This window comes from Pogoniulus pusillus, chromosome 24, assembly GCF_015220805.1.
Source record: "Pogoniulus pusillus isolate bPogPus1 chromosome 24, bPogPus1.pri, whole genome shotgun sequence".
NCBI classification, from domain to species: domain Eukaryota; kingdom Metazoa; phylum Chordata; class Aves; order Piciformes; family Lybiidae; genus Pogoniulus; species Pogoniulus pusillus.
In genome coordinates this window covers 222609-247023 of record NC_087287.1, presented here as the reverse complement: position 1 = coordinate 247023, position 24415 = coordinate 222609, and the positions used below count along the sequence as shown (strand labels likewise).

At 41.9% G+C, this 24415-nt stretch overlaps 1 protein-coding gene across 3 annotated transcripts in view; it reads left to right on the top strand.

The window, feature by feature from the left end:
- Window positions 1–18387, top strand: part of CAPRIN1 (cell cycle associated protein 1) — a 32475-nt gene extending 14088 nt beyond the window's left edge. The window contains exons 7-19 of one of the 3 annotated variants that reach the window (XM_064162969.1): window positions 1274–1411; window positions 2252–2304; window positions 2391–2477; window positions 7434–7589; window positions 8422–8530; window positions 9366–9427; window positions 11267–11377; window positions 11917–12069; window positions 12267–12417; window positions 13531–13725; window positions 14807–14907; window positions 15719–15782; window positions 17126–18387. In XM_064162969.1, coding sequence (XP_064019039.1) covers window positions 1274–1411; window positions 2252–2304; window positions 2391–2477; window positions 7434–7589; window positions 8422–8530; window positions 9366–9427; window positions 11267–11377; window positions 11917–12069; window positions 12267–12417; window positions 13531–13725; window positions 14807–14907; window positions 15719–15782; window positions 17126–17190 — 1445 coding nt within the window. In that variant the 3' untranslated portion in view covers window positions 17191–18387. The remainder of the gene's footprint in view (window positions 1–1273; window positions 1412–2251; window positions 2305–2390; window positions 2478–7433; window positions 7590–8421; window positions 8531–9365; window positions 9428–11266; window positions 11378–11916; window positions 12070–12266; window positions 12418–13530; window positions 13726–14806; window positions 14908–15718; window positions 15783–17125) is intronic. The other 2 variants (XM_064162972.1, XM_064162970.1) reach the window with 2 other exon arrangements.
- Window positions 18388–24415: the final 6028 nt, after the last annotated feature.

Here is a 24415-nt window from a genome sequence, read left to right as displayed (position 1 = left end):
TAAACTGTATCCCAGACTGCCATGTCCACACGTTTCTTGAACACCTCCAGGGGCAGTGACTCCACCTCCCATGGAAGCATGTTGCAATGTCTGACCAGTGTTGCAGAAATTAAGTTCTTGACTTCTATCCAACCTAAACCTTCCCTGCTGCAATATGAGGTCATTTCCTCTTCTTCCATCACTTGATACTGGAAAGAAGAGGCAAATGTCCACCTCACTACAGCCTTCTTTCAGTTAGGGAGTAGTGGGCAGCCTGGAGATCTCTCTTCAGCCTCCTTTTCTCCAGACTAAACAATCCCAGTTCCTTTGCTGTTCCTCACAAGGGTTTTTTTTTTCTCTTCTCCAGACTCTTCTTCATCATTGTTATGCTTCTTTAGACACCATAGATAGAGAAAAGAATATACAGGGGTAGTTTTGAGGAGAAGGCCAGTATTTTGTGGTTGGAGACCTCATCAGTCACTCTTACTCTGTGCAAGTGGTCTAAATATTGTATCTGGATCTCAGGGTGAGCATTTGGTGATGTCATCGGCAGCCACTGCTGGTCTGCTTTGTCTTACAGGGATGGATGTTAATGTCTGCCTGTGCTTTCCCTGTAACTGTTGATTTATGCAGCAATTCTCACCTCCTGGACTGGCATACTGAGCTGACCATTCCCAGTCTACTTTGTTTTTTGTTGGCCTAGACAGTTGGTTAAGCTGCATTGCCAGAGCAGCTGATTTGTTTTGGGTTAAGAAGTCAGAGCATCTGTCAGAGGAACTGAGTCAAGTTTGTGCTTGTTTCACTCACAAGGGCTGTTCTGAGCTACTTCACCTCAGACAAGGAATCTCCATGAAGGTGGTAGCTGTGTAAATTTGTTGGTGCTAACAGTTGTTTTATATGTTTTGTTGTTTTGAAATTGCAAACAAATTAGTTACAGCTGAAACTTCCTAAACTGAAAACTAAGCAGCCATAGATCTTTGAAATGGCAAGAATGAAAGTATGATGATTAAATTGATAGACCATATCTCACTTAGAAGTGTTTCAGAAATGCTGAGGAACACTGTGCTCTTAATACTCTGTTTGTCCTTTGGATTTTTCTGAATAGAAGTGGATTATTTGTTATTTTAATACAATCTCATAAGACAGAAGCAATTCTCTAACACTAGTGTCCATGGACTAGCTTGGAGTGGCATCTTCCCAGTGAAAGTGTAATAAAATGTATGTGGGAACCTTGGCAAAGGAGGAGAAGGTGACTGGGACTGAGTTACTGTTAAGCCTTTTTCCATCTTCCTAGATAAAGCATTGAAGGAGATTGTGGAACGTATTCTTCAGACTAGGTACTTTGATAGCACCCATAACCATCAGAATGGATTGTGTGAGGAGGAAGAGGCAGCACCCACACCTGCAGTAGAAGACACCGTAGCAGAAGCTGGTAAGTATCTTAAGACACCTGTGACTGTCGTCGTCAGTTACCTTCTACTGTCTTGTCTCCAGATTCACCGTAATGACTGAATTGCTAATGCAGGTTTTGTAATTGCAAAATCTGTTAAAGTCCTGATGTTTTTTTCTTCTGAAACATGCTGCTTCTTAATCTACCTTGTCACATAGAATTGTTTTGGTTGGACAAGCCCTCTAAGATCAAGTTCAACCATAAGCCTGATGCTACCATGGCCACTAAACTCTGTTCCAAAGTGCCGTGTCCACTCATTTCTTCGAACATCTCCAGGGACAGTGATCCCACCACCTCCCTGAGCAGCCTGTTCCAACGCATGATCACTTTTGCAGGAAAGATCCAATCTGAACCTCTCCTGGTGCAACTTGAGGTCACTTCCTCTCATCTAGTTGCTTGACGCTAAAGAGACGAGACCAATGCTCACCTCACTCTAGCCTCCTTACAGGGAGCTATAGAGTGCAGTGAGGTTTCCCCTCTGCCTCTTCTTCAGACTAAACAATCCCATTTCCCTCAGGCACTCCTCACAAGATCTGTTCTCCAGACCCCAGCATGAGGTTTGTTTCCCAGGCCAGCAGAAACTTAACTGTACAACTTGGCCATATTAAGGCTCTTATTTCAGATCTAATTACAAGCTCAGCTGCTTGAAAATGTGTGGCAAAGTTGCTTCTTCCTTACTATAAATGAGGAGTAAATGTCTGTTCATTCTGTTCTTCTTGCATGCTGATCTAGAACATTTCTTAAAGCAAATGTTTCTGATAAGCGTCTTTTGTCTTCTTGGTCCCTAAGGTGTTTTTTCAGTGATTTCTGTTTTTCTTACAGAGCCTGATCCAGTGGAAGAATTTACTGAACCAACTGAAGTTGAATCAACTGAGGTATTATTCACTGGAAAGATTTTCATTTTGTATAGCTTTAATGCCACTTACTTTTACTTTCATACCCTTTCTTATTTTTATTTTAGTATGTAAACAGACAATTCATGGCAGAGACTCAGTTCAGCAGTAGTGAGAAGGAACAGGTAGATGAGTGGACAGTTGAAACGGTTGAGGTAAGATCTTATGTACTGCAGGTAAAATTGCAATCCCTGTTTCTGCTGACTCAATTCATGATAGGTTTCAGCACTGCACCCCTCCTCCCCTAACACGTACAGAAATACATTTAAGCAGGCTTGGATCACTACTCTTTCAATTACATGTTTAGCTCATAAAGACTTCAAAGGAAAACTGCAGAGGCCAGCTAAGTTTGCAGAGACCTTACTCTTGTTCAGTAGTGGCTTGCTTGGGAAAATGGGACTTATGTCTTGGGGTCCCAGACTTAAATTTTTTACTGTTTTGTTTGTGTGGGTTTTTTGTTGTTAGGTTGTTTTTTTTAGGGCCTTTTGGTGTGGGTGTTTTGTTTTGTTTTGTTTTCCCAAGAGACTTCAGCTGCCAATACAGATCTGAAGTTTACCCACAGAATTATCCAGGTTGGCAAAATCCCTCAGGGTCACCATGTCCATTCTATAACCCTACTCTACAAGATTCACCTTAAACCATATCCTGAAGCATCACATCCAAATGACCCTTTAACACACCCAGGGTGGGTGACTCCACCACCTCCCTGGTCAGTTCATTCCAGTCTGTGACCACTCTGTCCATGAAAAACTTATGTCCAGTCTATGCCTACTCAGTCTTAGCTTGAGGCCATTCCCCCTTGTTCTGTCTCAAGTTATCTGTGAGAAGAGACGCACACCAGCCTCTCACAGTGTCCCTTTAGGTAGTTGTAGACAGCCATGAGGTCTCCCCTCAGCCTTCTCTTTTTCAGACTAACCGTCCCCAGCTCCCTCAGTTGCTCTTTGTAAGATTTATTCTCTAGACCTTTCACCAGCTTTGTTGCCCTCCTTAGAGCATGGCGTAGTTGTTGTTTTTTTGTTGCACAGCTCTGTGGGGAGGGAGCTGGAAATTAGTAATTTAATATCTATTCCAGAGTTCATATGCACATAATTTGATGTTAAACTGTGCTTGTCTGTGATCTGTGCTTACAAGAACTACAACTCTTCCAAGTACTGAACTTCTTACTGCTTCAACTGATTGTTCACTTGTGATGGCTGTGATACATTCCCAGTCTAGTAATTTAGACTCTAGTTGTAACTGTATGTCTAAGTCCATCATTGTGTTGTACTAGAAATTGTGTTCTTCACATACAGGAAGGAACAAGTCCTGTGGAGTCATTCATGTGTTTAGTTTGGAACTTGAGTTGCATCCATCTGTTAGGAATAGCTATGAGCCAGCATCTTTGAAGTGCTGCAGACTTCACTTTTTGATTAACCTCTGTGTCTGTCCTGCTAAAGCAAATTCCAAGTGGTCAGATTTCTAGGCTCTCTTCCTTGGTATTTTCAGGCTCTTCTAAATGTGAAGTGCTCATGATTTGTTTAAGTGGCAAAAAAACAGCAATCATTTTCATCTCATATGCCCCCTTGATTTTTATATTGTCTGGCTGAAATTGATACCAAGAGATTTAGTCATACATAGGGTGGGTGTGAATCTTGGTCATTACGTGAATGATCTTGGTGATATCGTGTCATGGCATTCATTCCCCTACTTAATCAATAGCAGTGATACTTCAGGGATTAAGAAATCTTGTTAAAAATTGAAGAAAGTCTCCAAAACCACATTGAAGTTGTGCTGGATTTGGCTATTCTTACAAGACACAGTGTATTAAAGGCAATACCTTTGTTGGTTTCAGTCTGTCTAGAATTACACCCAAATTATATCTGTGTTTTTGCCAAACGTCCAAAGTAGCTCAGAGGCTCAGTTCTCTAGTTTTTAATCTAGGTAGTATGAATGAAGGCACATGTTTTCCACACATCTTTGCTAGCCAACTTAATCTGGATTTTATCCACTTTGTATCCATGGAACAATGCAGAGAATATCTACATCAGGTATCCTTTCTTTTTCAACATTCTTTTCTCCCACAGTGAGCAGTTCAGAAAAAAAATTAGTGTTGCAGACTGCTTCCTTGTAGTGAAGTTGGTTTTTTTTCTCAGATGATTAAAAAGGGGAACTTGAGAATCAGTGTCTTTGAAATAACTCTTGCTGTTCTTACTGGCACCAAAATCTCATTTCTTATTGGAACGTAACTGAATTGTTCTTAGGAAAGATGCTCTTCAGCCCCAGGTAGTAGGTGTCAGTAGTAAGAGTGTGAGTGATCACATTGAATTTTGGAAGCTGATAATACTGTGCAAGAGAATGTACACACAGAGCTCCACAAGTTTTGACAAAGAGCGAGGCTGTCACAAGTCAGCAGCGGTTTTCAGTAACCCTTAAGTAGATCTGATAGCACTCCACAGAGATCTGGAGCGTGTGTTTGTAGTTTGAGAAGTGGTCATGTCTCTCAGTGCCATTTCTCTGTGGGCCTTCTGTAAGTTTTGAACTAAAGAACTTGAGAGTTGTTGAAATGTGTTTTCATTTGGATGATTCACTGATTGAATTTTGGTGAAGTCCTTTATTGGTCACAATGGTACTTTGGAGATTTTGCTGTTGTCTTGGGTTTTGGGGGGAGTTTTTTGTCATTTCTTTAGATTTTTTTTTTCAATTCTTTATATCTACTTCTTTTATATTAAGTACCTGAATCTGCTGGTATCCAAAGTTCTCCATCTTAGATTAGGGGACTTTGAGTCCTGTAATCTAAGTCAAATTTTGTGTAGGATTGAATGCATTCTGGCAGTCCCAGAACAGCAAGTCCATTCTGCTTGGTTTAGGTTTCATTAAATTTCTCTTTTTACCTTTCATTCTTTGCCCCTTGGACTTCTCTACCACGTTACTCTCCTCTGGGCAGCTGCCTGCTGAGAATGTCAGGGGGCAGAGTGGCATAAAGTGACTGCAACTTGAGTCAAATACTGTTCTGCAGAAGTTCAGCTTCCCTAAAAGAAAAGTTTCACCCTGCTGCTGTGCCCCTAGAAGTGGAGATGTGTGGTTGGGTAATAACTTGTTTTTTGAATAATGATCCTTGTATCTGAGTAGTCCCTGTACCTTTATCATGCAGCATACTTAAAGCTGTTAACTTTAGAGCTACATCCTATCTGTTGACAACTTCAACATACAGAACTTGATGGTTTTTGTAGCAGTTTCACCATACTGTGGTTATAGCAGGTCAAAGTGCCTGGTAGCGATAATCAGACTAAAAGTGTAGGCCCTAAAGAGTTCCTTTGGCCATTTAAAAAAGCTTTTTTTTCTCTTGAGGATACTGAATCGTTATGAATGACTAGGACTTGAAAAGCTGAGTGCCAGTACCCAAATAATGGAGGACGTTTTTGGTAATAATTATGTAGGTGATGAGTAGCTGCTGCTTTTGTCTTGTCATCTGCCTTGCTTTTGGTCTTTCATTTTAAGACTTTGTCACTTGCAAGAGATATTGAATTACGTTCTCAGAAAAAACAATAATTGCCACTCAGGCCTTGATTTTTCTGGAGGCTTTGTGTTTATGTTATACAGCAGAGCAGTTTTGCAGGGTGGATAGTCCTAGGATAGACTTCCGTGGGAATTATCAAATTGCTTCTTTTTGTTTGACTAACAGAGGAGATTGGTGTCTGAGTAGAATCCTGAAGAATGTGGGTTGTAGTTGAGTTTAAGTTTTTCTTTTAGAAGTCTTTTTTTTCAGTTGTTAAAATCTACAAAAGGCTAGAGTTGGGCATGGAAAGAGTCATTGGAGTTTGAGGCAGTTATGTGTGCAAAGTCACAAACAGCTGGAAGATGCTTTAGGTTTCTTTGCGAAATTCAGAGGAGATTTGTGGCCTTTGAGGGAAGATAGAAGGAAATGAAGTTCAAAGTTCAGACCTGTGATTATAGAACTGATCTAAAGCAGGACAGTTTTGTTACTTGTCCTAGCTGCTGTATAAAAATGTCTTCAGTTCCTATAAGAAACCAGATGTTTTACATAAATGTTGAACTTTGAGGTGCCTATGTACTAACTACACGGCTGTAAGCTAAGGCTTGTTTATCTGGAAGGTTAGTAATAATTGAAAGCTTATGGGAATAAAGAGAAGAGATAGACAAGTTTTTGACAGTGAGGTTCTTTTTAAAGGACAATTGTTGACAAGAAAGCAAATTGAAAATGGCTCTCAGTGTTATGAGAGTTGCCTAAAGAACAGAACTAGTCAGGGACATAAAATTGTTGCTTTGTGCAGCTCAACCATTGTGTTAACTGTCTGTCTTCAAGTTACTTGGTGATGGATGTTCTTAGATGCTCATATTCACCTTTCCTGGTTGCACTGCTGTCTTTGGTAAGGTGACATTTAAAAGCACATTGCTGTTCATTATACCTTTGTTTATCTGCACCGTATTGGAACATGCCCAGTAAATTTGAGCTTTCTTGCCTGCTATGAGTTGTGCTTCTGGGCTTTTGGTGTCCTCCCCCAAAACACAGTCTTGCAGTGTTTCTGTCACACAGTGTTGCCCATTGTTCTCTCAGATCAGCTGGCTAGGGTAACATTTGAGAACTTGGGTCTAGACATGGCCATGTAAGTATGAAATTTTTAAATCTTAAGAAAGAGAAATTCTGACTGTACTTAAAACTTATCAACCAGATAGGAGAAGCTTGTTCTCCATCTGCATATAGCTCAGAAACTTGCTCTTCTCTGGCTTTCTTTAAATTTCCAAATGTTGGTGAATTTCTGTCTCATCCTGCTCTAAAAACATCCCTGTAATTGTAGGACTGCAGTGGTTTGGGTTGGAAGGGACCTTAAAAATCATGACGCTCCAACCCATTGAACAATTTTTTTTGGTGGTGTTGTTCCAATGGGGAATTAAGTAGATGGAGAGAAAACAGTGCAGTCTGAACTTTGTAGTCCTGTGAAGTGCTCAGAGCAGTAGCTGGCCACCAGTATTGGCATGGCTGTAGGAGGATCAGGTATTTTTCTTCACAAACATTGCAGTGATTGATTGCATCCATGATGAGTTGGGCAGTAGCTCTTCTGTGCAGTTTTGTCTTAAGCTGGAATCTCAGTTGGTTGCTTGTGTCTCATTAGGTTGTAAATTCGCTGCAGCAACAGACACAAGCTACATCTCCTCCAGTTCCTGAACCTCACACACTCACTACTGTGGCTCAAGCAGATCCTCTTGTTAGAAGACAGCGAGTACAGGACCTTATGGCACAGATGCAGGGCCCCTATAACTTCATGCAGGTATGATCAATACACCTTACTGTGCAGCTGGAACCAAAGAAACAAAATAGCACTTTCTGACTGTTAATCATAAAGAGTCTGCTGTAGTTTACTTGAAGGATAAAATGTTCTTGCCAAACCATATGGCAATATCCATTCGAAGTCTGCGAACCTGTGTTCATATCAAAGAACAGTTAGACTGATTCTTAGCTTCTCAGTCCTTGTTTGTACTGCATCTACAGAGAAGGCAGCAAGTAGTGCCTGTGTGCTATAGCATTCTGCTTCAGTGGGACCAGCTGTCAAATCTCTCTTCTGTACCAAATTCTAAAGCTTGTTATATAAAAATTCTACAATATCTGAAAGGCTACTTGTTGGATTGATTCTTGAAGGTGCTCCTTCAACCTCTGAAGTCAGAAAACCTAGGAAAGAGTTGAGGTAATGGATTAAATCAGAAAAAACTTCTTCTGCACTTCTAGAAAGAACAAATAGATACCTTGGTAACAAACAATGCATGCTCTTCTTGGTTGTTTTTTTTTGTCTTCCTACAAAGTGTTAATTTAGGATGTAGTTCACCACCTATTCTGTCTTGCTATTAAAATTTCTCTTTGGTTACCTGTTTGTCAGATAAGTTCTACCCTGCATACCTGGGCTCAGGTTTTCTTGTGATAAATATATTTTTGTATATTTATTTATATTGGAATTTTTATTGATTCAAATGTATGGCAAGCCCAGCAATTGTTTAACTGTAGGTTAGGCTTCCTTTATTGTGACTTGACCATTTCTCTTCCAAATGTTACTATTTTTAAAGTACAGCAAATTTGGTTTGATTTTCTTAATTGATTTATTGTTTCAGGACTCTATGCTGGAGTTTGAGAACCAGACACTTGATCCTGCCATTGTATCTGCACAGCCCATGAATCCAGCACAGAATTTGGACATGCCACAAATGGTTTGCCCCCCAGGTTTGTAATGGCAAATCCTAATCAAATACTGGGGAAGTCTGCAAGTCATCTGTTAGAAGCAATTAATTTACTGCTATGCAGTCAAAGGCTCATCATGAGTGATCACATGCTACTGTGTGGTAGACTGTGCTTCCTCAGAAATGTGATTGTACTTTGAAACCATACTACTAGTAGACTGTGATTCTCACTTGCTTCTAGGTTTTGACTGGAAATGTGGGATATTCAGAACTTTTTTGCTCAGTCTTAGAAATTGCTGGATTATTTTGCTCAACTGGGCAAAAATGTGTTTTGCATAGAGATGGTAATAGCTTTGCCTTGCTAAAAACATAATCATCTTCAGTTCCAGAGCCTCTAATACAAGGACATGAAACTGTTAGAGCAGGTCCATAGGAGGGGCGTCTGCATGATCAGATGGCTGCAACACTCTTCTTGTAAATGCAGGCTGAGATAGTTGAGGCTGTTCAACCTGGAGAAGAGAAGGTTCCAGGGATACCTTAAAGCAGCCTTAAAATGTTTGAAGTGGGATACAGGACAGTTGGGGTGGGACTTGTTACATAGGCCTGTAGTGACAGGATAAGGGGTAATGGCTTCAAACTGGAAGAAGCTCAGTTTCGATGAGACCTTGAATGGGACTTTGAAGAGTTTGTTCTAGTGGAAGGTATCCCTGACCATGGCAGGGGACTGTAACTAGATGGTCATTAAGGTCCCTTCAAAACCACTCTGGGATTCTTTCATTTTTACAACAGCCATGCTTACTTGAGTTAGATGAGATGGTGATGCTATTCTGTAAAAGGTTTGATTATACTATGTAATAGGTGAAATTCTTTTACTTCAGTTCATGCTGAGTCAAGACTTGCCCAGCCTAATCAAGTTCCTGTGCAACCAGAAGCTACACAGGTAAAACCTTTAGTTGGTTGTGTTCTGAGTTTTGGGTTTGCTTGCTCTGCTGCACTGGGACTTAGTTGGTAGCTATGTGAGAGAGTCAAAGAGCTGAAGTTCTTGTTATCCCCATCAGCTCTGTAGTGTTGTCGCTCTAGCATTATTGGGTGCTGTTTCAATACTAGGCAGACATTGCCCATTTTCTGTACTGGAGTCTTACCAGGCATTCCCCTGTTTGGAAAACTGTCAGGTTCAAGACTGAAGTACCCGTTTCTTGAGGAAACTGCAGTGCTAATTAGAGGCCTCTTAAAATGAAGGACACGGAAGCAGTTGCAGTTTGCAGTGCTCAACTTCAGTGGCTTGGTGCAGACTCCTTCAGATTGTGCAGCTCACTTTAATCTTCAGATTGAGTCTGTGGATGTGGTTTTTCACAAACTCGCTTTCGCACATCTGCATTTAGGTTGCCATCGCTCTAAATGTGTGTTCTGTGTGACAGTGGTGAATCTTAAGTGCTTCAGTCATGCCTGAGAGGAAGACTTTGGGGCACTGCTCTGTGTAGTCTTGTGCTAGTGTGGCACTTAAGAATTCCCTGTGCGTTCTGTTTGAGATGGGCTAAGCAGCTGACATGTCAGTCTTTGCCAGTAGTGCTCTCTTTCACATGCAGTGATATTCTTAATTTAGATAGAAGCAATTTATTATATCTTATCTTATTTACAATAGAAATGCTAAAAATAAAATAGCTTGGTTAAAGGGCAGCTAATATCTTTTCAACTGGGGGTTAGACCACAACTAGACGTAATGGACTACTATACGGTTTACATTCCACACTTCTACTGTTCTGTTAAGAATTAGTCCCATGTGCTTTCTTGGGATAGTATTTTAAGACTGGAGTTGTAGAGCAGTCAGAATGAGTTAAAACTGCTTTCAATTGCTCATTCCCACAATTTCCCATTTAAGTATGACATCTCTAAACTTCCTTCTGCAATGTGTAAATGATGCATTCGTGTGTCAGTTCTTGGACAAAAGGGAATGTGTTGGATTTCCCCCCTCGAGTCCTCTACGTACCTGCTGAAATAGTTGCTCATCAGTTTTGGAGATGTATATTTTTTTTTGGCAGAGTTCTTTCTGCATGACTTTCACCTTACTGTTAAGGTGCTACTGTCTCTTAGCACCTTATTATATTGTAATGTGAATATTGTGTTATAATGTGAATTATTCCAGCAGATTGTTGTTATCTTCCTTGGCCACTGCTGCCAGTGATTCTCTTGGGAGTATTGCAAGTAGTAGCTAAAGTTGTCTCTTTCCTTTTGAATGTTCAGCAAGATGATACAAACACACGCATCAGTTAATATCAGTTGAGTCTTAAAGTCCCTGATAGCCTTAATGCAGAGTGCTTTGCTTTGGTGACCAGTTTTCTGTAGCCTTTGTGTAGTGGAGAAGAGGAGTAAAGGGAGCAAAGAAGCAAACTCAGTCCACTGGAAACCAGCACTTCTCCTTTGCTATATGAGCTTGGAGTTCTCCCATGTATTCTCTCTGTTTATTTCTCACTCTTTCCCCAGCATTAGTTGTACTGTAGTTGGAGTTGTGTAAGGAAATGAGAAGGGTGTTCTGCTGTAAAAGCAAATATATGTCCAGCTGATCCAGAAATAGCCACAAAGTACAATCTGCCAGGGGGTGGGTGGGTGGTGTGTGGATAGAATATATGTCAGGATGAAGTGGTTAAACCTCTGCTTGCTGAAGGACTTAATTTTTATGCTGGAACTAGGGAGTACCATTTGTTGCAGAGCTCTCTGAATCTTTTTTACAAAACTGTGAGCATCAGCTGACTTTTGGGGCTTTGGGGGTTTATTTTGTCAGGTTCCCTTGGTTTCTTCTACCAGTGAGGGATATACAGCCTCCCAACCCATGTATCAGCCTTCTCACACAACAGAGCAACGGCCACAGAAAGAATCAATTGACCAGATTCAGGCAAGTCAGCTTCCCATCCCTGTGGAATTATTTTCAGATGTCATCAAATGTTAGTCTGTGTTTCCCTGAAAATAAAATTCTGGAACTTTTACCTGTGAATAAGGCTGATTCAGTTCTGTTTAATTCAAAAATTTTGAGTCTGTCTGTGACCAGTAAGTCCTTCACAGTAAGACTTTTAATTTACAAGAGTGTCTCTTCAATTAGAAGTAGCATGCCAACATCAGCAAATGAGCATCAGTCGTCTTGTCTTAAGAAATGTCATTTAATTTTTAACATTGGCTAGCAGGTAGCCCAGAAATTTGCTCATTTTCCCTTCTAGCTTTTTCTAGTTGTGCTTCAAGTTCAGTAGTTAGAAGACACTAGGGGTTTTTTTCCTCTCCCATTCTGTTGTTGTGAATGAGGCTGTTGAGCTGAAGAAGAAAGTACTCGTTTATTGAGGTGTACCTGAGCTCTGGTTGCTCCATTTAAAATTAAGTTTTAAAGCTGGTGTTTTGATGTTACTCAAAAGCTGCTAAAGTGTTGTTTGTTCTATTTATTAGGCTTCAATGTCACTGAATGCAGACCAGACCCCATCATCATCATCATCACTTCCCGCTGCATCACAGCCACAGGTGTTCCAGGCTGGATCTAGTAAGCCTTTGCATAGCAGTGGAATCAATGTTAATGCAGCTCCATTCCAATCCATGCAAACAGTAAGTAGTAAATGACTACTGGATCCCTTTATTTTGGTAGTTAGTCCTTTTGTTATGCTGACACTGGAGTCAGTCATGGAATACATAAAATAGTCTTTGGTTAGTCATGTGCCTCAGGCTTTTCAGACGTCTTTACATGATGTGGTGAAGAATTGTTAAAAATGAGTTGGAGCAGAGTTATTTTTCTAACCTTGTAGGTGTTCAACATGAATGCTCCTGTTCCTCCTGTTAATGAGCCAGAAACCCTTAAGCAGCAAAATCAGTACCAGGCCAGTTACAACCAGAGTTTCTCCAATCAGCCTCACCAAGTAGAACAATCAGATCTTCAGCAAGAACAACTCCAGACAGGTAAATTAACAAAACCTGAAGTCTCAGTGGGACAGCTGATCAGGCTATGAAGTCCTAGAAGGTGTAGCAAAGCATGTCTCTGATGTTCTAGTCTTGTCGTGCTTTACCCTGACATTTTAAAAAGGAAATGAGGAAGCTAGAATCAAGAGCACAGATGAGGTCAGGCTCACCAAGATCTAGAACCTTTTGCTAAAATCAGACATAGATTGAATACAGCAGTCAAAATGTTTTCCAGTGTAGTAGATTAAGAAAAACAACTGTCAATGGTAAAAATAAGTTCTTCTGCCAGCATGCTCCAGAGCTTCCTCCTGAGGTAAGATGTGCAGTTGCAGAGAGGAATTTTGCATGGACAGACGACAGAGTGCTGACTGAAGGTGAAATAGGAGAAAAAGGATCGAGCTCTTTCCCTGTAACTGATTATGATCTTGGAATTGATTTTCCTCACAAACTGAGATTCTAGAGTGGATGAGAAGAGGGAGAACCAGGTCTTCATTGTTAATCTGTACATTTTTTGAGCTATATGCAGCAAAAGGCAGAAAGTCTGGAGAATGCTGGCATCAGAGGTGGACTGTGCAGTGCTCAGTGCTTCACTCACTGTCACAGTCACAGCCTCAGTTCTGTTAAAATGTGTCCATCAATCTTGCCTTCAGCAACACAGCTCCACCTCACAGAGAAGTTAGGTAAGGCAGACAGATGTTCCTTAGTGGCTTTCTGCCAGTTCAGAGGGAGAAAGTTACAGAAATAGGTTAACTTACTCGTGCTGTGTGGTGTTTTGTTTTTTTCCAGCTGTGCATTGTCGATTTTTAAAGGGTTTGAAACAGCACGGAAAAAATGTACCTGCATTAGCAGTGCTTGTTGCTGAGCTTGTGCTTGAGACTTCTTGACTGAATTAAACCAGCTCTGTACCACTTCTGGGTTGTTTCTAATACTGGGGAATATTTGAATGGTAAACTCAACACTCAGTCCTGCAAGTCGTTTTTCTTGGAATGGATGAGCATGTGTTGCTGTGCCCAGTGACATTGCAGAGCTTTGAGTGTTGAGTTTGAAGTGAGCACAGATGGGAATATAAACATACACAGACCTCTGTACCTTTTTCCCCTAATTCTGCTCTAGTGGTTGGTACTTACCATGGTTCCCCAGACCAGAGCCATCAAGTGGCAGGTAACCACCAGCAGCCTCCCCAGCAAAACACTGGATTTCCACGGAACAGTCAGCCTTACTACAACAGCCGAGGAGTGTCTCGTGGTGGATCACGGGGTGCACGAGGCTTGATGAATGGTTACCGCGGACCAGCAAATGGATTTAGAGGTAAACAGCTTTGACTGCCTTCTGGAAACACTGTGGCAAGGTACCAAGGGTTACTGACCTACTGTTGGTTTTGTACTCTAGTTGTATCTCTGTGAGAGACCTAAACTTGGAGTAAAAATTCCTTTAGCTAACTTGTAACAACTTAAATGTCGAGTGTTCGATTGTGCTTCCTAACAGGACATAAACAAGTGTGTTTTTTCTGTTCTGTGCCAAAGGCCTGTGATAAGGCATCTGCTGCAAATATGATCCAATGTGGAGCTCTATCCAGAATTTTACAGCCGTCAAGTGAGGTATTCAAAGGCCAGTTGATACTCAGATGCGCTAGAGTTCTGTGCCCCATCCTGTTGAGAATAGGCTGAATAATGTGGAAATAGTGGAGCAAAAAAGACCCAGGAGTCGTTAGTTGGAGAGAATTAAGAGGCACCAAGAATAAAAAACTCTCGTCCTTCCTGGAGGTGGCTGCCAGTGTTACAAAGACGTGTCTGTTAGAATGGCCAAGGGGAGAGAGAGACAGGTTTCTTCTTGGGTATTTTGGGCTTCAACTTTTGGACACTCCAGTGTCTGCTTTTGTCACATTCTTTTCCTCGTGTGGTTGGTGAGTAGAGAAGAAACCTATGTAGTAAGATGCAACTGATAGTAGTAGCAAATGCAGTGATCACTGCATGTCTGGTTGAAATGAATGTGGATTCCAAGTGTTAGATGCTTGGGACTGGAGCCATCCTTGGACATGGTTCCCAACACTCAGAAGAGTCTCTGCTTAGGAGCAGCTTCTTGCTTGAGGAATGACTCTTATGGCCTTGCAGGTCACAGCTGTTCTATCTATATCTTGGTGTTAGCTTTGGATTGTGTGTTCTGTAAATTAAATCTCAAGTTACTGCAGAAATGCACTGAATTGCTGTCTCCTCCCAGGTCTACATCTTTCTTGCAGTAATGTTGGCACTGATGTTGCAAACATTTGCTTGACTGCAGGTAGACAGTGCTTTATAAAGGGTTTTTTCCCTCTGATATACATGAAATGCTGGTACTGTTTTTCTTTGTGGAAGCATGAAATAACGGTTCTGAATTGTACCCTGTTCTTCAGGAGGGTATGATGGCTACCGCCCTTCCTTTTCCAACACTCCAAACAGTGGCTACACGCAGCCCCAGTTCAGTGCTCCTCGGGATTACTCCAACTACCAGCGGGTAAGGTTCCACCATGTTGTGACAGCCTAGAAGTGGGGGGAAAAAACCCCACGCAGCTGTCAGTGGAAGTGCTCAAATCTATTGATCATTTTCTGAGGGTTTTTTAATTACTTCCAAAGACAGAAATGTCAGGTACTAAGTGCATCCTCAGAACCTGAATTTTAAGTGGCTGGATGTAATTAGGAAGCATGTTCTGTTTGCCTGCTTGAACTCTAAATGAATTCGTCTGGTAGCCACAGCAAGGTTGAGTGACTTGTAAAGAATTTTTTTGTGAATGTATTACTCTTTTCACAGCTTTGTGAGAAACACTTAGAGGTACTTAAGTCCCTTGCAATTCTGAAACTGATATACTGACGTGTTACTCTGAGCTCTGTTCTGAAGGAAGTTGGTTTAGTTTGCTGACATCTTAGGCTGGAAAATGTCTGCATATCTCCAGACAAGTATTTGTAATCAAATGAGATAACAGATTTAGATCCTGCTGTTAGATAATATCACTTAATTTATTGACTGATCCTTCAGCAAATTAATCTGCTTGACCTCTGTGTAGTTTGAAAAATGTGAATGACATGGCTCACAACTGGAGAATTTGTTATTGTAGATTTTATTAACCCTGTTAGGTATTAATAGGAGTAAGAATTGACTTTTCTAATATAATTTAAAACTGTAATAAAATGCTTTGTGTTAGTCAGAGGTGTTCTCTTGGTTTGTATTATTTCAGAAGCCCCTTACTTTACTAGCGGTTAATAGGTTCCTGGAGCATAATAAAATGCCCAGGTTCTACATTGTAAGTTTTTTTATTTCTTTGCTTCAGGATGGATATCAACAGAATTTCAAACGTGGCTCTGGACAAAGTGGACCTCGGGGAGCTCCTAGAGGTAGGTCCTGAGTAACAAATAATAGGGGTTGGACAGAAATTTTTGATCAAACTTCTGACCTTTAGGATATAAAAAGCAACCCTGCTCCTTATTCATCAGGTTACAAGTGAAGAATAAAGTTACTTCTCAGACCCCATTGCTTTTGAACAGCCTCTTGAGGTCCATTCTGACTTGAATCATACTGTAATCCTTTGAATTCCTGTTGGAAGTTGAGTTGGTTGTTGAATGAGAGATTCTTTTAACAAGAAGTTAAGCCAACAATGCTTTTGACACTAAGCATAACAGAATTATTTAGTTGCCTTTTATTAATGAAAGCCTTAGGAAAGCAATCATTTTGGTGAGATTTATCCTGACTGAAAATCCTTATACTAGGTTCATTAGTAGCTTACAAGTAAGACTTGCATATAAAGCAGGTATGGGGCTTGAGCTGTCAGCCTTCAGAATTGTCAGTTGAACTAAAAGATGTCCTACTGCATCTGTCTCTCAAGAGCTGTCTAAGGATACAGAACTTTGTTCCATGCTCATAGTTCCTTAATTCTCTAGGGGCACGTGTTTAGCTTGAGAAGATGTCTTGTCATAGAATCAGTCAGGGTTGGAAGAGACCACAATGATCATCTAATTCCAAGCCCCCTGCCATGCCCAGGGACACCCTACCCTAGAACAGGCTGGCCTGAGCCTCATCCATCCTGGCCTTAAACGTCTCCAGGGATGGAGCCTCAACCACCCCTCTGGGCAGCCCATTCCAGGGTCTCACCACTCTCGTGGTGACGACCTTCCTCCTTGTGTCCAGTCTGAGTCTCCCCACCTCCAGCTTTGCTCCAGTCCCCCTAGTCCTGTTACTCCCTGATAAGCTAAAAAGTCCCTCCACAGCCTTTTTGTAGGCCCCCTTCAGATACTGAAAGACCACAAGAAGATCATCTTGGAGCTTCCTCTTCTGCAGACTGAACAGCCCCAACTCTTTCAGTCTGTCCTCAACAGCAGAGCTGCTGCAGCCCTCTGATCATCCTCGTGGCCCTTCTCTGAACACCGTCAAGCATGTCCACATCCCTCTTGTCATAGGGGCTCCAGAACTGGATGCAGTACATGCACTCAGTGCCTCTCCATGTCACTGACAGATGTTGAACAAGACTGGTTCCAGGATTGATCCCTGAGGGACACCTCTCCAGCCTGTCCAGGTCCCTTAGCTTCCTCAGAGTGTTTGCCACCTGTTCATCTGAGAAAATGAAACAGCCTCCCTTGTGTAATGAAGCTGTAGCTCAACTTGATAATTTTATTTTCAGTGCCATTTTTTAATCACCTGATTTCATGCATTATTCAAGAGCCTTTCTATATGTGTTTTCTAGGTCGTGGAGGGCCCCCAAGACCAAACAGAGGGATGCCTCAAATGAATGCTCAGCAAGTGAATTAAACAGATTCACAGGATTGCATTGAACGCCAAAACCACACTGGCCAGTGTACTATACATGTTACCGGAAGAGTTATTATCTATTTGTTCTCCCTTACCAGGAAGTTTGTTGTAAAGGGACTATTTTCATTACCCATAATGACAGGACTACAGTTGACAGCTTTACATTACCTGGATACTGAAAGGAACAAAACAACGTTTACTCTGCATGTTCTGTCCTAAGCATCATCTTGAGCCTTGCACATGAGATTCAGATTTCTCACCCTTGCTAAGAATAAGGCAAAAAAAAAAGGCAATTTTCTGGGTGATGCAATCTCTGTGGTTAACTGAAGTGGCAGGAAAAAAAAGGCACAAAGACTCACTTCTGCCATTTAAAAGTGCTGTAACGAATTTGGATAGTCTGCAAATTAGTGAAGACTTACATTTTGTCCGCTGCCACCACTGTAGTGTTCCCATGAAAGGATGGAAAAGATGAAGTGTGGCTTGGTAGAGCAACTGCATTTCAGCTTTTTTTTACTCTATTGAAGCACTGAACAGTTGCAGATGCATAGTGATGCCTGTCCTTAAATAGCCAAATAGGCTTGTAGCCAGTTTTGAGAGAGCAGAAGCACCCTTAGCTGCAGCACTCCTTGTCGCCAGGGGCCTGCTTCCTGTGGCTAAGAATCTGAGGCCGTTTGCATAACTGCTGCTGTAGTTAGCATGGAGTTGTTATCTTGAAAGAAAACAAAAAGAGCTCTGATTTGGCACTTGACCAAAATTTTTCAACAGATGTGATCTGGATGCCACTGTATATTTGCTGTGAAGTATTTAGGTATCTCTTTGAAACACTTCTCAGTTCCTTTGATAGCAGTGACTTTTGTAAGGATTGGTGTCCTTGATCACTCCTTACGACTCACACATTGTCTCTCACTAATACTTGACCTTGCTGTGTTATCACCTAAATAACTGATGCCGGTACTGATGGAAATCTCTCATGGATAATCATAACACTTTTGGTCACATGTCCTTTTGTCTTTCCTGCAGCCTTGAAGGTTTTAAGAAATCTCAAATGCCGCCTGCTGCTGCTGCCCTTTTACTTGCTATCTTTTGAAAAGCACCAGTATGTGTTTGAATTGATTTCCCCTTTTCAGGGAAATGACAGCCAGCAGTTACAGTTCTAATGGTATAAGCAAGACAAATAAAACATGTTTATAAAAATTGTATCCTGGAACACTGGTTTTCAACAACTGAGACCAATTTAATGTGATGGGGTTGCTATTTCCTAAGGTTTGTGTTGCACTTTGGTTTTCTTCTTCCCCTGACTAGATGTACAACCTCTTTTGCTTTTCTTCAATAGCTGTGGCTTCTGGGAAACGTTTTCTTGTCATGGACTCTGCTTTTCATCAAGGCAGTGCTGTATAAAAGAAAGGGCATAAGACTAGGAGCTGGAAAAGCAGAGTCTTACTTGAGTGTTACTGCATACTTGTCTCATCTTTGGGAAATCACTGGTGCCTGCCTCTTGTGCACATGCTCTCTCTGCAGCAGGGAGACTATTGATAGCTGCCTCCATAGGCAGTTGTGTTCTGTAGCACATGCAAGAAGAAAAGTGCTAGATATGTGAAGAATTGCTCATCAAAGAATGTCCTACCCTTGGAAAGGTGAAATTAGGAAACAGCTACAAGTTGTTTGACTGCTCTGTACGAACCCCAAGGTAGTTTTCACTCAGAGCTTCATTTCTACTTTGTATCCCAACTAAACTTTCAGAACTTGTAGTCAGGTACTTGGACTTAATGTGAAAAAATCTGGAACTTCTTCCAAACAGGTGCTAGTGTCACTTGCCCCATGTTCTGTGTGAAGAACACAAAAAGCTTCTGCTGACAACACTATGCCAGAGAGCTGGAAACACTGCTGCCGCCTGGAGGCAGCAGTTGTAGTCAAGGCCTGTACCCATGTAACAACACTGGGTGAGAAGTTGCTGTTCTGTGTCTTTTTAAGGAAGCTGTTGTTGAGATAAATAGTCCCAAATGGCACCCCAGTGCTTCTCCAGTAGCTAATTGTAGTTTGACAGCAAGCTTGCAGCATACTGAGTTGAAGATCTCTGGATGCATTAGAACATTCCACTTAGGATTTTGGGGGTTGGGTTTTGGTTTATTTGGTTTTCTTTTTTTTTTTTTTCCCAGCTTCATTGGTAAAATACTGGGTAGTTGAGGGGCCTCTTCTGCCACCACTTCTAAGCTGCCTTTTCATTCATGAAAATAGTCTTTAGAGTAGCTGCTATGCTGTACACTGATAGAGATGTGTTTTAATAATAACCATAAACCATGTAGGTAAGACGTGTTTAACCTGGGGCCTTGCACGGGCTTCTAACCTCCGTGCACTACCTAATAAACTCTTAACACTGCAAAAGCAGCTGGAGTCTCAGTAGGGCACAGATCTACAGGCAGCTGCTCTGGGCAGGGCAGCTGCTGAGCTTCTTCACTCTAACTTGGCTGTAGCGATGAGTTACAGCCAGATGGCAGCACTCCTAGATGTGTTTCTTCAGAAGATTGCAATTTGAACAATGACCGTTCTAAGTGGTGAGGTGAATCAGTGACAGTTCTGGGCAGAGTCCTCTGCATGCCAGAGCCAAGCTGTGTTCCTTCTAGTTAGGTGCTCCTTTAGGGTCTGATGCCTGTGATTGGGAGAATGAACAGAACAAAGTGCTACTTCTGAGCCTGCAGATGAACCAGTTGCACTCTGGGGGCTTTACTTGACTTTTCTTTGACTCTTCTTTCTGGGAGGTAACAGACCTGTGATGGCTGCCTTTTTCCATGAGCAGCTACTAGGAGGAGATGTACATTTGTGTTCTGGCAGGGGCTTAATTATCTAGTGTGAGGCTGTGCTAACATACTGTGGTGTGTGTGGAGAGCAAACTTGGAGCTCCAGCATCTTCCTTTTGGCTGTAGCTTAAGGAATCTCAACTAACAAATGGCTCAAGTTCACAGATGTTTCTACCAAATGACATAATGTCTGGAAAAGTTGGGTCCTTCCTAGATTTAACTCAGAAATCGTGAGCTATTTTCTCATACCTAAGGTCTGTGCTATCCCTGTGCACAGGCTGGATTTTAAGAGCAGCTCACCAATAACAGCTTTGGGATTGTCCCTGCCCATGGCAGGGTTTTGGAACTAGATGATCCTTGTGGTCCCTTCAACCCTGACTGATTCTATGATTCTATGTTGCTGTGGAGGGAGTTCTGGACTTAACATCTGTTTTCTTACTATCTTTGGTGTATAGCAACCTACAGCATACATCACTCGGAGTACTTGGAAGAGTAATGTTGGCTTCTTGTTAATAGCTAGTTAACGTTTTCCGCTGGGACTTTATACATACTCTTTGAGAACTTCATGACCTTAAGAATGTGTCTTCTGAAAAAGTCCTGCTGACCTTACTTGTAAAGCAGATTCCTTGACTGGATGCAGGTTACCTTCATGCATGTCTTTGGAGAATGGATTGAGCTTCCTTCTTTCCCCCAGATAGCACCTGAATAACTGCATTGGAGAGAGGGAAGCTACTGGACAGGCTTTAGCTGTAGAGAATTGAAAAGATGATAAATTATACTGGAGAAGAGGTTAAACTTCACATGATTGAAGGCAAATAGTGCAAAACTTTAGTGGCCCAGCAGAGTCAAATAAAAAAGCAATTGGTCAGAAAAATCAGGAGTTTGTTTGGTTTGGTGAGTTTTGTTTGTTTGTTTTTAATTAAGAGTTTTGTCATTGCCTAAGCTGAAGAGTTGACCTTCCTGGCCTCTGCAAGAACTGTACATTATAATTCACCTCTGAGATACAACCATTTGGGCTCTGGACAATGTGCCATACTCTTCAATCTTCTGCCATCCCAAGGCTCCTGTGGATACAAAGGGACCTGAGAGGACTGCTCATTAACCTGCCTTGTTAATGAGGTTGCCAGTCACATGGTGAAACATTAATTTCAAGCTTCTTGATGATACAAGATCGTTCTTGATTGAAGTGTAAGCAAAGTATTGAGACCTGCATTGAAGATGCAGATTTCTAGCTGGAGTTGAAATCTGTGGCTGCATTAGACTATGTTTTAGTCCTTCAAATTTATGCACCTGTTTTACAGTGTTCCATCTGCTGGGTATGGATGGAACTAGAATGGTTTTGGATCACTGGAGCTGGCACCATCTAAGTTCTCCAGATGCATGTGAGGTGTTCTTCACTGACTTCAGTGCCTCATCTGAAGAGCAAGCAGGAAACTATCCTGAACAATAAAACTTCCCTTTTGGACTTGGAAGATGATACCCTTATCTAAATCTAGGCTTAAATATAGTTGTGATTATTGCTGGGACTGTTACTAGAAATTCCAACATTGCAAATGGTAATTTTCTTCCGATTCTAGTTTTCTTCAAATGACAGAATTTGTTAATGTCTTTGTTCCATCATAACACCAGCATCTGGTCTCACTGGTCTTGGCTGTCCTGTAGTCAATGGCAGGGCTCAGCTGAAGGAGGTGTGACATGAACTTTGTGAAGATCGGCACCCCTGTTCATCACAAAGAAGGCTAATCAAACCTATGTCTTTCTGTCTGGCCAATGTATTTTTTCCAGGGGGAGGGAGATGGGGAAGGTTTTTCTGGCCTCCTGTTTTGCAGATGCTGCATTTACACTTAAATGGTTTTCACCCCGGGCAGCACATTTTGCAGGAGGAAAGGTTCTGTGCTTTAGAGAACTGCTGTGCCTGGTGCCTTAGGGTTTGATGTGTTCAACTCATCTAGCGTTAAGAACCTCTGCTGTAGCAGTCTTAAAGGAACCTAATGGTTCTTTCTCTGTGGGAGTAAGCCTCTGACCCTCATCACTTCTATATAAATCTTAAAAGCAGCATCTCAGCTTTCTCTCTTTTCCAGCAGGGTTGCAGAAATTGGGTGCTGATGCTTTAACTTTTGGTGTGGTGTGGCAGAGTCTGATGAGAAAACAGTTATCTGAACTGTTTGAGGGAAGTGGTGCTACTCTAACAACCACTTGGCTCTTGGAATAGAATGCAATGAAAATTCTCTGTGGCTCTGCTGACCAAGCCTTAATGGAGGGAAGAAAATTGGTTTCTGAAATGCACATCCTCAAGTCAACTGGGGCAGTGCTTGAGAGAACTGTACTGGGAAAACTTGAGCCTATCTTGACATTTTCTTCTGAACTGAATGTATCTGTGTTAGCTCTTGCTGCAGCTCTTAACCTATCAATCTGAAAGGCTAGGTTCCATTTCCCTGCCACACTTCTTCATGTTCACAAAATAATCAGGTGGGTGTAACTAGCTCGGTTCCAACGGTGGTGGCCACTTGCTCCTTCTATAAAACGTGCTCAAGTACCTAGTAGTAGATCAAGAGTCCATCTGAAATTTTGGTATTAAGATAAATTTCAGTAACTATCCAGTAGACTTTTATTAAATGAAGATGTATTTCCTTTTTTGAAGCTCTTAAGTTTTAGCATGGGTTTCAGTCACACATCTACCATATAGACCAAGTCTTCAGAATTTTAGTTAATTGTCAGATTAAATACTCTGATGGCCTTAAACATACCTGTATATGTGTCTTTGCAGTTCTTTAACTCAATGTTTAAAACAAATTGGTCCTTGGCCTATGTAAACACTTGAAAAATAAATCTGTTGCAGTGTTCTATGTCTTTCCCTTTTAAGCAACTATTTCACACCTATACCTTACAGAATTGTCTTAGTACGCTTCTGTTGCATTGATGAGTTTTTTGTCTCGGTAGCTGAGCTCTCCTTGGGTTCACCTCCTCAAAACAACACTGTTCTACAGCCTTCATGATTATTCAGTGGTTTTAGCATAATTTTGTTCTATTTTAAAATCTTATTTTTATCCCCACCTGCATTCAGTGGTATTAAACACATATTTCCTACCATGTCACCCGGTTCAAATATTCCATTGTTCAGATGTTCAAAACGTTGGCAGTATTAAAAGCTAAGAATAAATATATCTATGCAAATAGCTTGGCTCAACCTTGATATTGAAAGGTTAATGTTACAGACTTCAGGTTATTTTGAATACTTTTGCTGACAGTTGGAGAATAAATGTAGTGTTTCTGAGAACTCCGAACAGTGCTGGAAGTTGAAGTCAGACTAATGAATTGTTTTCTTGTTGCAGCTCCACATTCGTGCAGCTCAGAATTTTGTGTGGACGATTTCCAAGCAGGTATGTTTTCATCAGACCGCAGCCTTTAAATGGCTCAAGACGCTAGTTCTATTGAGAGGCAGCTTTCCTAGCATTTCTACAGTATCAGATAATAGTGGATGCTAACTGCATCTGCTCCGCTCTCGGCAGCCTTGTTTGCATGGCAATACTGTGTATCCTAACCCATTTCTCCGCCCCTCAAGGACACCCAGGCACAGTACGTGGCTGGTGTAGAACTGCAGTAGGCGGAAAGGCAGCATCTTCACCAAAATCACTAGGTAGATGCATGGTGTTCAGTCCCAAGAGGGCTGAAGGTTGCAAGCAAGATTCATTTAGCACGGAGGCGTTAAACAAAACCAAAATCGATGTTGCCGTTGCACTGAAGTTTGTTTTATCCCCTTTTAACAGTCAGTTACACCAAAGTCGAACTAAAGGAGTCAAAGTGATGTGGAAATTCCTGGCCCCTGCCTTTGCACGAAAGTCTGAGTTATTTCTAGGTGCTAACCTTTTTTGGGGTGTGTGATCTATAACTGAGGTTACACTGGTAATTCTAAAAGCAGCCTCCAAAGCTCCTGTGTTTCTCCTGAGTGGAGAATCCTCGTTACTTGATAACTCATTTCTATGCATTTGCTCTCACAGGAGTAGATTCTAAGCTCCGTTCTTGCTCCCGCCGATGCGTTTTCCAGCCCAGAGTCAGTCAGGCCTACCCGTAACATGACTTGTGCCTTCTCAGGCGAGGGCCGGTGCCGCCGAGGCTGAGCATTTGCTGCCCGCCGGCTGCGCTCCTTCGCAACCCGACTGTGGCTGCGCCTCCATGGGAGTCTTTCCTCAGGAGCCCTTAGAGTGAACGGCAGCCGCCCACCAGGGAAGGTGTTACACAGCTAAGCCTGTGCAGCAATAAACGCACCGTCGAGGCGCTGCTCACGGCTTCCTCAGCTCCGTCGCGCCTCCATGAGGAGGAGGAGGGCAAAGTCCTCCCCAGGAGTGTATCTGCGCAGGCGAACGCCAGGGACAGGCTCGGGGTCCTTTCGCGGGGCGCGGCGCACGCGGCCCGGCCCGCGCCGCCCCCAC